The sequence below is a fragment of the Artemia sp. Qi Xiang Cuo genome, chromosome 21, assembly GCF_049724085.1.
Source record: "Artemia sp. Qi Xiang Cuo chromosome 21, ASM4972408v1, whole genome shotgun sequence".
Taxonomy (NCBI): domain Eukaryota; kingdom Metazoa; phylum Arthropoda; class Branchiopoda; order Anostraca; family Artemiidae; genus Artemia; species Artemia sp. Qi Xiang Cuo.
The window spans coordinates 40155661-40173341 of record NC_142814.1 but is presented as its reverse complement, the minus strand read 5'-3'; the positions used below and the strand labels follow the sequence as shown (position 1 = coordinate 40173341).

The 17681-nt window shown below is 33.4% G+C and overlaps 2 protein-coding genes and 1 pseudogene across 2 annotated transcripts in view; 2 read left to right on the top strand and 1 right to left on the bottom strand.

Annotated features, from left to right (window-relative positions):
- Positions 1–17681, top strand: part of yl (Putative vitellogenin receptor yl) — a 492935-nt gene that overhangs the window by 358089 nt on the left and 117165 nt on the right. The window lies entirely within an intron of this gene.
- Positions 9309–10400, bottom strand: LOC148939547 (uncharacterized). Its single transcript, XM_089107230.1, has one exon. The coding sequence runs from the start codon at positions 10398–10400 to the stop codon at positions 9309–9311; it is 1092 nt and encodes a 363-aa protein (XP_088963356.1).
- Positions 15143–16064, top strand: LOC148939546 (uncharacterized; annotated as a pseudogene).

The following is a 17681-nucleotide window of genomic DNA, read 5'->3' as shown; positions in this document are numbered from 1 at the left end:
ATAATATATACATGTTGCAAATTTATGTTGCAAATATATACATGTTGCATGTATATTATATACATGTTGCAAACGATACATAGACCCAATATTTTGCGAAAGTTTCACCCTTAAATGATCAATATGAGTTTGAAATGACAAAAGGGGATCAATAAAAACTCCTAAATAACGATATGATTGAACTCTACGTATTTTATGCTCACCAACTTGAAGCTCCTGACATGAAATTTTTTAGTAGCACGTTTTGAATGACCAAAAACCATAAATTCAGTCTTCTTAAAATTCGGTACTAAATAATTAGAAACAAACCATCGATTAACTGAACTAACAGTGTTAAACAAATTTTGAATTAATGTAGATGAATCCTTAGCTTTAACAGAAACAGCTGTGTCATCTGCAAATAAAATTGCAAGACCATTATTTCCCTACAAACATCGTGGAAGATCATTAATATACATCAAAAATAAAAGTGGACCTAATACCGATCCTTGTGGGACACCAATATCTTCAAGATCATTTAAACTAGACAACTGACCATCAACATCTACCACGATTTTACGTCCATAAAGGTATGATCTTATTATTTCTAGTCCTTTCCCTCTTATACCGGAATTTTCCATTTTATCAAAAAGAATTTCATGGTTTAAAGTGTCAAATGCTTTTTTAACATCATAAACAACTGTATATACATGATAATTACTATCTAAGCAGTCACCTATTTTTAATACAATAGCTGCAACTGCTTGGTCCGTCGAATGGACCTAAATCCAAACTTATGTTTGGCAAAAAAAATTCATTTTATCTAGATATTTAATAATCCTTCCATTAATAATCTTTTTAAATAATTTAGACAATGGTGATAAACTTGCAATAAGAAGATAAATATTTTTATCAGATTTATCTCCTTTTTTATACAATGGTATTACACGTGCAATTTTCCATCTTTTAGGAAATGTACCTGAGAAAATACATAAATTTAAAATATGAAGCAATGGTTCAAAAATTACACCTGCAATATTTTTTAGCAAATTAGTTGAAAGTTCATCATATCCCAATGAATTACCATTTTTTAAATTCTTAATGACCTTTTGAAATTCTGCAAAAGTAACCGGGGCCATAAATATGCTCGTATCTTCAGTGGGCGGTAGATATTTTTTATGCGACCTTGGGGAAGAAAGGTCAACTTCTCCTGAAACAACAGATGATCCAATACTAGCAAAATATTCACTAAACTTCTTAGCAACAGCTTGTGGTCCTCTAAATTCTTTACCATTAATATCAAATAACACTTCAGGGTGTAACAACTTTTTATTTCTTCCAATTTTAGCTTTAGTCAAACTCCAAGCTTTTCTAGGGGAATCTGAATTTCGAAAACATTTTTCATAAAAAAGTCTATCACTTACTCTCTGGATCCTTACCAGTATATTCTTATAATTGTTAAAATTCGTTATATTTATTTCCGTGGGATATTTTATTCTAATTTTATATAAACTATTTTTCTCATTAATAGATCTCAAAAGTGATTCATTTATCAAAGGTTTTTTTGGGGTAAGTTTCTTTCCTCTCGGGCTCTTATATGGGCAAAAAAGATCAAGCTTTTCATTCATAATATAATAAAATTTATCTAATGATTGGTTCGGATCCTTCTCATCAATTACAGGACTCCAATCAACATCACCAAGCCCTTCTTTTAACCTTAACACATTTTTTATGTGAAAAATCTCTACGCTTGGTTTGATTTTTTTTATTATGCGGAAAATTTATAAGAAAATCAGACATAATTATACAGTGGTCAGATGAATCATCAGGAATAACAAATGTATTAACAGCACTATAAGGTGAAAAAATATTATCAATAAGTGAAAATGATGTATCAGCTATTCTAGAGGGCACAAAACATACGTGGTTTAGTCCATAAGATAGTGGGCCCTCCAAAAAACTGCAAAATATTTCTATCTATTCTATTCTGATCTGCAGATAGGAGTTTCATTAAATCAATATTAAAATCACCCATAACTAAATAAGGAGTATTAAGACTAGCTAATTTATCCAACATACTTTCAAAATGATTTTTAAATTCCATCTGGCTGCATGACGGAGTACGGTAAATAACTGCAATTAAAAACTTCCGATTATTTGGAAAAGAGCATTCAACTACACAAGATTCAAAAATCATTTCAATATTCATTGGCAAAAAATCAATCCTTATACGTGCTGGTATGCAATTTTTAATCAAAACACCTAGACCCCCTTGTTTTTGTCTTTTCCGACCGATGTGAAAAAATTGGTAATCTTTTACATGTATATTTTCAATTGAAAAATCATCTAAAAAAGTTTCACATAAGCCTAATATATCTGTATCTGAATCCGACAAAAACGTTTCAATCACATCCTGCGCAGTCCTCCAACCCCGGCAATTCCAAAACGACATCCTACTTGTATTTACATTTTTTCTTACCAGCTCATTCATAAATATATATTGATTTTTTGGGATATCAAAATTACTAGAAGTATCATCATCATCACCAGCTATAATAGTTTGAAAAATTGACTGAAATGAAAGAGAATTCCGCTCAAATTCTTTTAACCTTGATGATGGAATTTCACGATTATCTCTATCCATTATCAAATATTAATCCCACGTTAAGAGAAACCACACCATGCCACAAAAGACCAGCAAAACAAAAAAAATAAACATAAATATCTTCATAAAAACCAAAAAACACTACTACTGTTTCCAGGCCTAGTATCACTGAAAGCCAAGACCAATCCATAAGAACTCCAATCACAACCCGGTACGCTCCGCACCGCGATATACATTATACACCATTAATACTTTTTCTCATTTTGTTTTTTTTACTTTATTCCATCCACAACATCTTTTTTAAAAAAAGAAGATAAAAAAAACACGAGACAACATTACTTCATACCAATATGCTATCACAAAAAAAAACAAAGAAGTAAAAAACACAACAAAATAATAACTCAAAACCATATTAAACTAAAATAATTAATATAAATATGACAACCCGCCTAGCATTGCATAGGCCCACCTCCAGGATTTATCGGCACTGACAATTCAGGAATCACGTCATTCACGGAGAAAGAAACACGCAGGCCATTTGGCCGATCAAAACAAAGGAGAGGTGGAACCAATTTTGTTACCCATGCTTGAATACCACAATCAGCAAGCTTTGATCTTTTTTCAATCAGCCGTTTTCTAATATCTCTCACTGCCGTCGGAGCATCATCACTAAGATAAATATCTTTAAGACCGCAAACAGTCTTTCCTTTAAGTTTTTTACTCTGTTTCAGAATCGTTATTTTTTCTTCTTTATAACGAAAAGTAACATTAAAAAAAAAAAGCTAATTTTTTAATTATTTAACCTAAAAATATGTGGTCTCATTTAAACCAAGTCCTTCTTCGCAAACAGTTTTGAAAATTACTTTCGCTTCCTCTTTATCATTGCAATGTACATTCCAAACCACTATATTTTTCTCATTCATTCTATACTCGCAATGCAGTAACTGATTTTTCAACTGATTATTTTCTTCACGGAGAAACACTGACTCAGCTGTAACAACACTAATATGTGATTTTACATTTATTATTTCATTCTCAGTAGCCGCCACATGGGTCTGGATTGTCGAAAATTGCTGCGATTGGCCAGATAGCGCTTCCTCAAGCGATTTGACCCGGGTTTCCAGAGATTTGAACTGGTCCGTGATACCGTCAAGCTTTTTTCCATTGTCTTTCACTATAGTTAGAATTTCAGAAAAGCTCCGAGCCAGCGTCGAAATTGACAAAGTCTCTCCATTCTTAGGTGAAGATGACGAATAATCATTTTGATCCTCTTCGAATGAGACTTCTTTACGGTTTCTTTTATTTCGCCCCATGAATAAGCAGCAATTAAAAAATGGACAAATAGTCTTACCTCAGCCGGCAACGATTGCTTATCCACGATGTTGCTAGCGTGCAGTGCTTTTAGCCGTTTGGCACGGCAAACACCTTTTCCAACGTCGGTAATCAAAGGCTCTCTTTATAATGACTAAAATCCAATCCTCTTTTACTCCATGCAATTCTTCAGTTCAAAGCAATAATCACACACCAAAAAATTTTCTTTCATCAATTCAAAACATTAATCTCACAAGCTATTTCACTCTTCAGCCAAAACTACCGCAGGCACGGAGCGCCTAAGGTGTTACTCGTTCGGGGAATGAATCATGACTGAACTGTTGTTACCACGAACTGTTTGAAAATTCAGCCAAGTTTTACTCTTGTGTTTAAATCTTGCTACTCTTGTGTTTAAAAGCTGTCGGATTTTTCCAATTAGCAATATATTTTTTTTCAATTAGCAACTTAAGAAATATTCTTCCTTTTTCAAGATTAAATTTATGTAATTTTTCCTTTTAACTGAGAAATTTCCTAGACTTATTAGTTGAACTTCTCTATTTTTTGTTTTGATTAATAAAGTTTGATTCAGAATACATTAAGAAAACAGAGCTGCCTTTGTTTGATTTATTTAGGATAAACCTGTGAAGAAATTCTCCCCTATTCCTGTAATCACGTTGTACATCAAGGTGTGCCGAAAAGCTGAAAATTCGGATTTTTATTACAACCTCGAATCTACAAGTCTCGGTTTTTTTTTGCCATTAAGAATTCTTTTTGAAATTTTGAGTCTTTGTTGTTTAAAGCACTTAGAACTTTGTATACAGTGTAAATGTGATGCACTTCTTGTTTGGTATTCAGTTTGCAGAAATGTCATTTTGCCAATGACATTTGACATTTTCCCAATGCCAAAATGTCAAATGACATTTGACAATGCCAATGACATTTTGCCTGTCATTTTGCCAATGACAGGAAACTTTGTACGGATGCGATGGTTGAATATGGGTCTCCATTCTTGGTGAAAATTTACAGCAACAGACTGATGAAAATTTGGCTGGGGTTATTTTATCAACCCAGCTTCATATATATTGATGCCACGTAAGGTTTTTATGATTTCTGGAGAAATCACTCGGTACAGGAGGCTGTAATAAGCAGCACAACGTTGACGGCCATAAGCTGCACAACAGTGCAAAGCACATATGTAGCGTTTTTACAGATGTAATGAAGCTTTTAATCCTGAAAGTTATTAGTTAAATTCAGAAGAATCGACCTAAAAAATTCCTTAACACTTTCTCCAAGTTGCTATGGATGCTTACTTTTTTATTGATTTGATAATTTCTCATGATGTGATAGCTACTGGTTTTATAGATCTCGTATTATAATGACGTCATAGATAAAAATACGTAACAGACACCATACATAATGCTATTTGAAATTTCGCTCTTCACTCGATTCCAATCACTTTGACCACTCAAAAAGATCGCTGAAAGTCGTGAATTTCCATTCAAAGAAGCCTTCTCCCGACATTGTGAAACCATTGGTTTGATACTATCATCTTCGAAAAATAAAACAAGCAAATACGTATCTACGACCTTTCTTCTTGCAAAACAAATACAAAAGTATATTTTGTTGAGTGAAGCTTGACTTCTCCATTTTAGGGACCTCTGATATACTGAATCTGATGGTGGGATTGTTGTTTAGGTCTTTTGATTTTTTAGACTTTTTTTGCTTTTTGAAGGGCGACACTAAATTTAATGGATATATTTTTAGAATCAGCTTAAGAGCCCAGTTGGTTTGAAGAAATTATTGTTATCATTTTGTTTTTTTAAGATTTTCGTTTACTATTGCCGACTCTTTTTTTCTTAAAGTTAATTACGACGAACTGTTTGATATTTTTCGCTTTTTTAAAGATAGTCCCTAGTGGCTGTTCAAAACTGATTTATTGCAAAGATGGCAGAGTTTCTTCTTGTTTCTTTTTTATTTTAATTCATTGACGCTCCAAAGTTTAATTCAGAAGGAACTAAACATTTTTTTAATGAAAAAAAAATATTTTGCCCTTTCTCCTAAGTTATCCTGATTTATTTAAATTAACCGTTGTTATAACTCATAAGCCCTATGACCCTATAATTTTTTTCCATGCCTTTTGCTTTACCTATTCGGTTTGGCCTTGCCACGTTTGATGCTCCAGGTTGTTTGGACAAACATTTCTTCAATTGGATTATGTGTATTGACATTAAATTGGGTATTGATTATCCTGGAATTCTGTTCTGTTGAATTCTGTACATTTGATTATCCATGCTATTGTTCTATCGAGGACAAATCATTGTCAGTTGTCACTCGTTCAAAGAGATTCCTCAGTGACGATTTAAAAATGACTACAAAGATGACAATTTTTCTTTCTGTGTTTTTTTTTTATTTTAGTTGATTTTTTTCTATGTTCTTTCTTTTCATTTTTCTGATTTATTTCTTTTTCTTTGTATGATTTTTTATTTTAGTTGATTTGTGCTTTATAAGTTTAATTCAGAACGAAGGAGTGAAAGAAATCTTTTACACTTTCTTCCAAGTTATTCTGACTTCTGCAAATTAGTCATTGTCGCAACCCCAAGACCCTTTAATGAATAAACCACCATTGTAATGAGAATCACAAATTATCGTACGACCTCATTCGTTCATAAGAGCCTTTTGAGATCTTATAGGACTATAGGCTTGTTACGATCACATCGGTAAAACAACAAATTTTTCCAAGGTCGCAACCTACCTAGATCCTTTTTGATGCTAAGCGTTTCTCCCCCGCGTAAAATCCCCCAACAGAAAAACCACTTGAACATACCACTAGATACCGTTTTTTATGCTCTTCCTGAATATAATAATATCTTTAATAATCGAAATGTAAATAATACATTTCGACATTGCAGAAACTGTTGATTTTTTCATGCTAGTCGGAAACAGAATAAGAGGGGAAGAGTTGGTATTTTTGTAAGAGATTTTTTTACATCCTCATTACGTAATAAATTTATGATATGGAATGCTGAGATGCTATTTGAGAGTTGTGTAGTAGAAGTGAATGATGGAAGATAAACGTTTTTGTTAATTGTAGTATGTTGCCCACCATCGTCTTGTATTCAAGAGTTTTTAATCCCCCCATATTCCCCCTGGATAATTTTGGATGTTCATTGGAAAGGAAATTAAAGATCCTATTCACTTGTTTAAGTCAGAGACAACACCAATGCATTGTACATAGTAAAGACATATAAATTTTCAATATATTATATTTTATCTCCAAGAGGTACTTCAAGTGAAAGGGGCGCTCGTGTAAACTTCGAACGAGGCTTGTTCGATTGGAAACTGTAAATTTTAGTGCACTGTTAAGAATCAAAAGTGAATGGTTGGCAACTAGCCCCCTTACTCAAGCCCTATTTTCTCAAAATGTAAAATTTTGAGACGGCCATTTTGTTTGAAATAGTCCAAAGGCCAAAACAAGATACCAAACCAGCCAAATGTACTTCGCTGGTTTATTTTGAATTGGAATGGGGTTTCTGAATGTTTTTACAAGTGGAGATATCCCCATTCCAAACATGTCTAACCGGTTCCTGTTTGTCATTGAACTTATTGATTTTTTATAATATTTTTTATTGCCAAGAGTCTCCATTCACGGGTTATTGCAATCTGTCATGCCGCAATACGTCCCATGGGGCCTACCACGCGGACTTTTAATTGCTCCTCCCCGTTTTCCGGGAAACCAATAGAGGAGATTTTTTTTCTTTTACTTATGAAATCTTTGACCACTATAAGATTTGAACCTGAATCGCAAACATAAATAGCTGAGACGCTAACTGAGATAGTTGTTAAACTGTTGCTATAGAATTGTACTACCTAATCCATTTCAAAGATTTTGCATATTTCCGCAATGAATTATGCAACTCCTTTCTCGTGATTAGAGAAGCCTCTCAAGTTTTGATTTAACTAAAATCGGTCATGTAGGTGAAATATGGTGCATGGTCTGCCATCAAATCCGAATACTATGTTGTATGGCTTCATACTAATCCTAAGAATATTGCTCTCCTCAACTATCCAGAAAGTACATGTTTGGTTACCATGGAAATCAAGTCTTTTAAAAGTAAAAGAACGAGAACAGTTTTTTTTTGTATTTCAAGCAAAGGCGCCTAAAATTTTCAGTGTCCAAATGTTACTTGAGATATATTTTTAAGAATAGAATGCCGTTTGAGGTATGAAGGTACATTTTTCTCTAAAAATATTCTAACAAAAGTATTGAAATTGAATATATTTTAAGCAAATGCATCTGAAATGTTCATGGTCAACAAGTTATTTGAGATGTATGTTTTAAGTATAGAATGCTGTTTTGAAGCTTTTCCGAAAGGTACATTTTTCTAAAAAAGTTCTAAAATTAGTATTAAAACGGATATATTTTAAGCAAATACGTCTGAAATATTCAAGTAAATCAAGTTGCATGAGATATATTTTTTAAGCATAGGACGCTTTTTTGAGGCATGAAGGTGTATTTTTTCTCAAAATGTTCAAACAGCAATAAAAATCTGATATATCTTAAGCAAATGCATCTGAAATGATTAAATTCCAATTACATTTAGGCAATATTAAAAAAGAACCTTGAAACTATAGACATGAACACAGTTAATGAACCTCTCTGATAAAATTAAGTGAATGAACCGGAAGTAATTATTTTGTTCTTACTAAATATGTTAATCTGAATTTTAATGATTTATTATTTCTGCTGATGAAGATTGTCGTATATGTCAAAATATCCAGACTTTTATATTTGTTTTCACTGTCTTATAATTGGACCTATCCCATTTGAACGTTTAGTTGTTCGTCATGGAAAGTCACACTGACTGAGAGATGGTGTAGACAAAGTAATAAGAGAAGAACAGTGCGGTTTTAGAAACGGTAGTGGATGTGTTGACCAAATTTTTACTCTTAGGTTAATAATTGAGCAGGGCCTAAGTTATCAAACACCCTTGGTCCCCATTCATAGAGATCATGCGCAAGCGTTTTATTCTGTTTGTAGAAGAGCTTTAGCGAAGATCTTATCCTTGCATAGTATATTAGAAAAAATGTGACTAATATTTCCCATGTAACATTATTTAAAAGGTTGTAATTTTCATTTAGATTCATCTGAATTTACTTTGTAATTATGAGAAGAGGTATTGAGAATAAAAATGAATTTGATGCCACTACAAAATTACGACATTAGTAAATTAATATTTGTTTATCCAAGTTATATGCAAAAACAAAACTTATGGAGTAAAATAATACAAAACGAGAGAGAATACTGCAACTATACAGCAATGAAATTAATTAAACAGATAGAATCAAAAGTGATAGTGCAAAAATCAGTAAAAACTAGAATCTGATAGCTCTCCACGCAGTACGACTGTCTTTGCTAGTGGCTGTACTTGAATGGCTTCTCACCAGTGTGGATCTTCACATGTCTGGTAAGATTACTATTTTGAGAAAAGCTTTTGTTACATGTATTGCACTTGTATGGCTTTTCACCGGTGTGGCTTCTCATATGTATGGAAAGATGAGCCTTCATATTAAAACTGCGCTTGCACACGTCACACTTGAATGGCTTCTCACCAGTGTGGATCCTCACATGGTTAATGAGATGACTATTGTGCAAAAAGCTCTTGTTACATGTATTGCACTTGTATGGCTTCTTAGTTGTGTGGGTTCTCATATGTAGGGAAAGATTACTCCTGTCATTAAAACTGCGCTTACATGTATTGCACGTGTATGGCTTTTCACCGGTGTGGGTTCTCAAATGTTTGATAAGACTACTACTGTGAGAAAACCTCTTGTTACATGTATTGCACTTGTATGGCTTTTCACCGGTGTGGGTTCTCATATGTATGGAAAGATAAGCCTTGACGTTAAAACTGCGCTTGCACACGTCACACTTGAATGGCTTCTCACCAGTGTGGATCCTCACATGTTTGATAAGACTACTATTTTCAGAAAAGCTCTTGTTACATGTATTGCACTTGTATGGCTTTTCACCGGTGTGTGTTCTCATATGCCTGGAAAGATTACTCGTCTTATTAAAACTGCACTTGCATACGTCACACTTGAATGGCTTCTCACCAGTGTGGATCAACACATGTTTGGTAAGATTACTATTTAGAGAAAAGCTCTTGTTACATGTATTGCACTTGTATGGTTTTTCAATGGCGTGGGTTGTCATGTCTGTGGCGAGAGTATTCTTAAGATTATTGCATATAGATCGTTTCTCGTCATTTTGAAAAGATATTTCATTATTTTGATTTGCTGCGTCCTCCTTTTTTTTGTCAGGTAGTTCCTTCTTCTGGTTAGTCAGCTTCTTTGTGTCTGGATTTTCATCAAAAACGTCTACTGGTGAGATATTTGTATTAGATAGATCAGTTACAGTACAGTCCGTTAGAAACAAATTGGACTGATTGGTTCCATTTGCAAAAATGATCGCATGATCACAGTCTTGTCCATTCATTGAATTCATCTTTGAGGGTTCCAACCTGTAAGCTTAATCACGCATCGAGTTGTTTTTGATCCAATGAAAAACAAACTAATTTTCAAATGTCAGGTATTTTTCTAATTTGAATTAAAACATTAAAATTATTGCTCAGGTACCATAAATAATTTTGCAGTTTACATAATAAATTTAGCGATTCTGAACTGAACTTGAAACGTTGTTCATCTTTTTTTTCATGCCTTTAAAAAAAATTGCGTGTACACTAAAAAAAAATCGTTAATAATATTTCTGGAATATGAAATGAAAATTGTATACGTAAGCTGCTTGGGATTTTTTTCTTTCAGAATAACAGCATTTGTAGACGCGTTATTTTTTAATTTAAAACGCTTTTTAAACTTTTGGTAACGATGGGTTGCGTTTCGCCTTTTACTAGGTTGCAGCTAGAGGTGCAACATGATTATCTGAGGGATTGCACCGTGTCCGAAGAAATTTTTGGGAGTTAATGTTCAAACTTGGGATAACTTTTATTGGACAAATTATTCTCCGAAGAACAAATTCTTGTAGAAACTTGTATAGTAAGAAATGAATGAAAAAAAATATTATATTTAAAATTTTTTAAATTAAAGAATACTGAGGAAAGAATCTAAACCGACCAACCGAAAAATTTGCTTCAAAACACAGCATTACAGAAAAAGATCTAGATAGCATTATGAAATATAATTTTTGGTTTTGTTTACTATGGACTGCGGACCGTAGTCCAGAATATAAATAGCTGCGTTTTTTTTCGAAGTTCCGTGTTTCATGGTTCATGTTCCAAGTTTCATGTTCTAGCCCAAAAACGCAGTTTTTGTCGCTTTCGTGTTCTCTGTCCATGTTCCTTGTTGAACGTCTAAAAACACATTTTAGGAAAAGTGGCAAAATATTCAAAACTGTGGAAACATGTGGAAAAATTCTGAGCTTTTTACTTGCCTGTTTTCTTGTACACATATGTTTCACCTTGGCCTCTATTCAAAAATGTATATTCAGCAGGATCTATGTCCATTTTCTTCCCTTCCATCTTATCCTTTCTTTTGTCATCTACAGATAACTTATTTCTATCTGGATAGGGACCAATCGAACACGCAACACGTACAAAGAGCAAGTTCCAAGTTTGAGGAAACAGACAGTCGAACAGGCAACATGATGTTTCGTGTTTCGCAAAAAAACGAAGTTTTGTTAAAACATGCTGTTAGGTGTTTTGACGAAAACGCAAAATTGGAAAAAAACGATTAACCCACCCAACAAACCCCGCAAAAAAAAAACGCCACTAATGTTTTTACTTTTATCACTTAAATAAATCAAGTAATATTAACATTTTGATTACTTTCATTTTTATTTTTCTTTATAAAGTGCAAATTATCTTCTGGCCTTTTGAAGGCATATCAGTCCACCCAAATTCATGATGTCATTAGTTTCAGTAGTATATAATGAAGCTATAGGTTGACGTAGTTCCATCCCGGTACAACGGGACGGAACGTTAATGGTTAACGTTAAGATACCTTTGCGTTAAACGTAGGATTCAATCCACCCAAATTCATGATAATGTCATTAGTATATAATGAAGCTATAGGTTGACGTAGTTCCGTCCCGGTACTACGGGACGGAACGTTAACGGTTAACGTTAAGATACCTTTGCGTTAAACGTAGGATTCAATCCACCCAATTTCATGATAATGTCATTAGTTTCGTGAACTACGGACAATGAAAATGAAATTTAATTGGTTGTTATAATAACGTATATGATACCTTATACGGTTGTAAATAACGTTAAGATACCTTTGCGTTAAACATAGGATTCAATCCACCCAAATTCATGATAATGTCATTAGTTTCGTGAACTACGGATAATGAAAATGAAATTAAATTGGTTGAATTGGTTAAAAGGAAACTTAAATAACAAAAATTAGAACTTCAGTTTTTAATCAAAAAGATATTGCGGTTATGCTGTTTGTGTAGTAGCGGGTGTCAAATTAAAAAAAATAAACATGGGTGAAAAATGGACCAAAATTAAGCTAAAAAATTATGATAGCAAACAGCCTAAGACCGTGTAGCTTTCTTTTGGGGTTTTGGTTGTCTTGGGAACCAACATATTGTTAATGTTTTAATTTCCATCGACGAAGAGCGTTTTCAGGTTTTACTAATTAGTTTTGCTTATTTGTTTTCATGGTTCAACGTGGCAACACTGACCTAAAGACTTTGTGATTTTGAAACAATCCAAAGAAAAATCTTGAGAAAACTGAGGTATTCAGGTGTGAATATGCCTAAAATTGGCCCAAGGGGCAAAACAGTACTGGTTCTTAGAATCGTTCGGTACTTTTAATCATCGCCCCTTTTCTCAGGCCCCTTCCTCTTGATATTTATGCTATTTCCTTGACACCACTAGTTTTCTTAGCTTCTGCTAGCTTGAAATGGGATATTATTGTGAAAAATATCCTCCATTAAGCAATTCCTTCTATTTCTGTCCAGAAGCTGTAAAATAAAGTAAGCACAAAAAGGCTGGAAATTATTTTTTATTTTAATTTAGCTAAGTTTTGTCACTGCTCAAAAATGACTTGTAATTAAGGATTGGTAGATTTGCTAATTGCTTTCTTTTGAAACCTCCCTCCTATTCTGAAGTTAAGCTTTGCAGCAACAAAGGATGAACTAAACTACTTGTAATCCTTTTCCTTAAAAATTCAGCCAAGTTTCACTCTTCTGTTTAAAACCTGACGGATTTTTCCAATTAGCAATATTTTTTTTTTTCAATTAGCAACTTTTGAAATATTCTTCCTTTTTCAAGATTAAATTTATGTAATTTTTCCTTTTAACTGACAAATTTGCTAGACTAATTAGTTGAGCGTCTCTATTTTTTGTTTTGCTTAGTAAAGTTTAATTCAGAATACATTAAGAAAACAGAGCTGCCTTTCTTTGATTTATTTAGGATCAACCTGTGAAGAAATTTTCCCCTATTCCTGTAATCACATTGTACATCAAGGTATCCCCAAAAATTGATAATTCGGATTTTTATTATTATCTCTAATATTTTGATCAAGTAGGGGGTACTTTCCTATCTTATTTGATGTCAAGGGAACTTAAAAAAAGCAAAGCCGATTAAGGGCTCCTAGATTTTTTTTTTTTTCAATAGAGCATTGAAACTGTTGTAATTTCAAAACGTTTTCTTGGAGCCTGGGGGGCTTAGAACTTTTAGAGAAAAGACTTTTGTTCCAAAGAGAGAAACAAGACCACCCCAAAAAAGTGGGATCGGGATGGAGCATTACGTGAAGTCCTTCAAATACACAAACAAAAAAAAACCTCGCAAGATTTTCATTTTAACGGTAGCAGGACCAAGTACAAAAATATATAAAATATCTAATAAAAATTATCTGTATCATTTAATTTTTTTAAAATAATTGTGATGATTTCTGCATTGGGGAGCAAATAGGTGCAAGAGTAACATTCAGGAAAGCGATTTAATTCTGGCGAAGGACTCAGAGCTATCTCTAAATACCCGCTATTCCCCTTCACTTTTGCAGTTCTACTTCTATGACTCCAAATAAAAGCCACATTTAGAAATAATTTGTTCAGCTCAGAACACGAAGCCAAAAATTAACACACATACTGTGCATTAATTTTTGTCCATGGGTGCTAAAATGAATACATGACACTTCAATCTTAATTTGGAGGGACTTACTAGTGTCGTTGATTGTCGTGTAGCCTCACTAAGTACATCCCATGTCTTCTAAACATTTTTCTAGAATCTACATTCTAACATTCTCGGCTACAACATCTACATTTTCTACATTCTACATATAACATCCTACATTTGCTCTTGCACAACGTTGGTGGCCATTAGCAGCACAACAGTGCAAAGCACATGTGTAGCATATTTACAGATGTAATGAAGCTTTTAATCCTGAAAGTTATTAGTTAAATTCAGAAGAATCGACCTAAAAAATTCCTTAACACTTTCTCCAAGTTGCTATGGATGCTTACTTTTTTATTGATTTGATAATTTCTCATGATGTGATAGCTACTGGTTTTATAGATCTCGTATTATAGTGGCGTCATAGATAAAAATATTTAACAGAAACCATACATAAAGCTATTTGAAATTTCGCTCTTCACTCGATTCCAATCACTTAGACCACTCAAAAAGGTCACTGAAAATCGTGAATTTCCGTTCAAAGAAGCCTTCTCCCGATATTATGAAACCATCGGTTTGATACTATCGTCTTCGAAAAATAAAACAAGCAAATACGTATCCACGACCTTTCTTCTTGCAAAAGAAATACAAAAGTATATTTTTGCTGAGAGAAGCTTGAGATCTCCATTGTAGGGACCTCTGATATGCTGAATCTGATGGTGGGATTGTTTTGCTTTGTCTATTTCTTTTTAATGTATGAAGCGTATTCGGCTCTATTAGAGCATGTGATAGCCTTTGGAAAATAAATATTATCTTATCTTATCTACCATTTTCATTTCGTATTTCAGAAACATTAATAACGATTTTTTTTAATGTACACGCAATTTTTTTTAAAGGCATGAAAAAAAAGATGAACAAAGTTTCAAGTTCAGTTCAGAATCGATAAAGTTGTTATGTAAACTGCAAAACTATTTATGGTACCTGAGCAATACTTTTAATGTTTTAATCCAAATTAGAAAAATACCTGACATTTGAAAATTAGTTTGTTTTTCATTGGATCAAACACAACTTTATACGTGATTAAGCTTACAGGTTGGAACCCTCAAAGATGAATTCACTGAATGAACAAGACTGTTGTCATGTGATCATTTTTGCAAATGGAACCAATCAGTCCAATCGGTTTCTATCGGACTGTAGTGTAACTGAGCTATCTAATACAAATATCTCACCAGTAGACGTTTTTGATGAAAATCCAGACACAAAAAAGCTGACTAACCAGAAGAAGAAAATAACTGACAAAAAAAAGGAGGACGCAGCAAATCAGAATAATGAAATATCTTCTCAAAATGACAAGAAACGATCTATGCAATAATCTTAAGAATACTCTTGCTATAGACATGACAACCCACGCCATTGAAAAACCATACAAGTGCAATACATGTAACAAGAGCTTTTCTCTAAATAGTAATCTTGCCAGACATGTGAGGATCCACACTGGTGAGAAGCCATTCAAGTTTGACGTATGCAAGCGCAGTTTTAATAAGAAGAGTAATCTTTCCATACATATGAGAACCCACACCGGTGAAAAGCCATACAAGTGCAATACATATAACAAGAGGTTTTCTCAATATAGTAATCTTATCAGACATGTGAAGATCCACACTGGTGAGAAGCCATTCAAGTGTGACGTGTGCAAGCACAGTTTTAATATGAAGGCTAATCTTTCCATACATGTGAGAACCCACATTGGTGAAAAGCCATACAAGTGCAATACATGTAGCAAGAGCTTTTCTGAAAGTAGTAGTCTTATCAAACATTCGAGGATCCACACTGGTGAGAAGCCATTCAAGTGTGACGTGTGCAAGCGAAGTTTTAATATCAAGGCTAATCTTTCCATACATATGAGAACCCACACCGGTGAAAAGCCATACAAGTGCAATGCATGTAACAAGAGCTTTTCTCAAAGTAGTAGTCTTATCAGACATGTGAAGATCCACACTGGTGAGAAGCTATTCAAGTACAGCCACTAGCAAAGACAGTCGTACTGCTTGGAGAGCTATCAGATTTTAGTTTTTACTGATGTTTGCACCATCACTTTTGATTTCATCTCTTTAATTAATTTCATTGCTGTATAGTTGCAGTATTCTCTCTTTTTTTGTATTATTTTACTTTTACTGCCTGGGGGGATTTTCCGGCGAGTATGGTTAGGTTAGGTTAGGCTAGATCAGGTTAGGTTAAGTTAGGTTAGGCTACGTACGCGCGTGTACGTAGGCTAACCTAACTTAACCTAACCTATAACAAAACCATAACAAAACACTACTGAAATATTCCAACTCTTGCATTTCAATGAAAGAAATCTCAAATGAACTTTGTAAAATCACGAGAATGTAACTTTGACAAGGTAAACCACGACAAAACACCACTGAAGTATTCCAACTCTTGCATTTTAATGAGTGAAATTCAAAATGAACTTTGAATAATCAAGAGAATGTAACTGTGACAAGGTAAACCACGACAGAACACTATGGAATTATTCCAACTCCTACATTTCAACGAAAAAAATTCAAAATGAACTTTGAAAAATCAAGAGAATGTAACAGTGACAAGGTAAACCACGACAAAACACTATTGAAATATTCCAACTCTTACATTTGAACGAAAGAAATTCAAAATGAACTTTGAAAAATCAAGAGAATGTAACTCTGGCAAGGAAAACTACAAAAAAACACTACTGAAATATTCCAACTCTTGCATTTCAACGAAAGAAATTCCAAAGTGAACTTTGAAAAATCAAGAGAATTTAACTGTGACCATGTAAACGACAAAAAAACACTACTGAAATATACCAACTCTTGCATTTCAAAGAATGAAATCCAAATGAACTTTTAAAAATCAAGAAAATTTAACTGTTTCTTGGTAAACAACAAACAAACACTAGTCAAATATTCCAACTCTTGCATTACAACGAAATAAATCCAAATGAACTTTGAAAAATCAAGATAACGTATCTGTGACAAGGTAAAGCACAGCGAACCACTACTGAATTATTCCAACTCTTGTATTTCAACGAAAGAAATCCAAATGAACTTTGAAAAATCAAGAAAATGTAACTGTGTCCAGGTAAAGCACAACAAAACACATTTCAGCGAAAGAAATCAAAAATGAACTTTGAAAAATCAATAGAATGTAACTGTGACAAAGTAAACCACGACAAAACACTACTGAAATATTTCAACCCTTGCATTTCAGCGAAAGAAATCCAAAATTCACTTTGAAAAATTAGGAGAATGTAACTGTGACAAAGTAAACCACGGCAAAACACTACTGATATATTCCAACTCTTGCATTTCACGAAAGAAATCCAAAATGAACTTTGAAAAATCAAGAGAATGTAAGTGTGACAGGGTAAACCACGACAAAACACTACTGAATTATTCCAACTCTTGTATTTCAACGAAAGAAATCCAAAATGAACTTTGAAAAATCAAGAAAATGTAACTGGCAAGGTAAACCACGACAAAACACCACTGAAATATTCCATCTCTTGCATTTCAACGAATGAAATTCAAAATGAACTTTGAAAAATCAAGAGAATGTATTTGTGAAAAGGTAAACCATGACAAAACACTGCTGAAATATTCCAACTC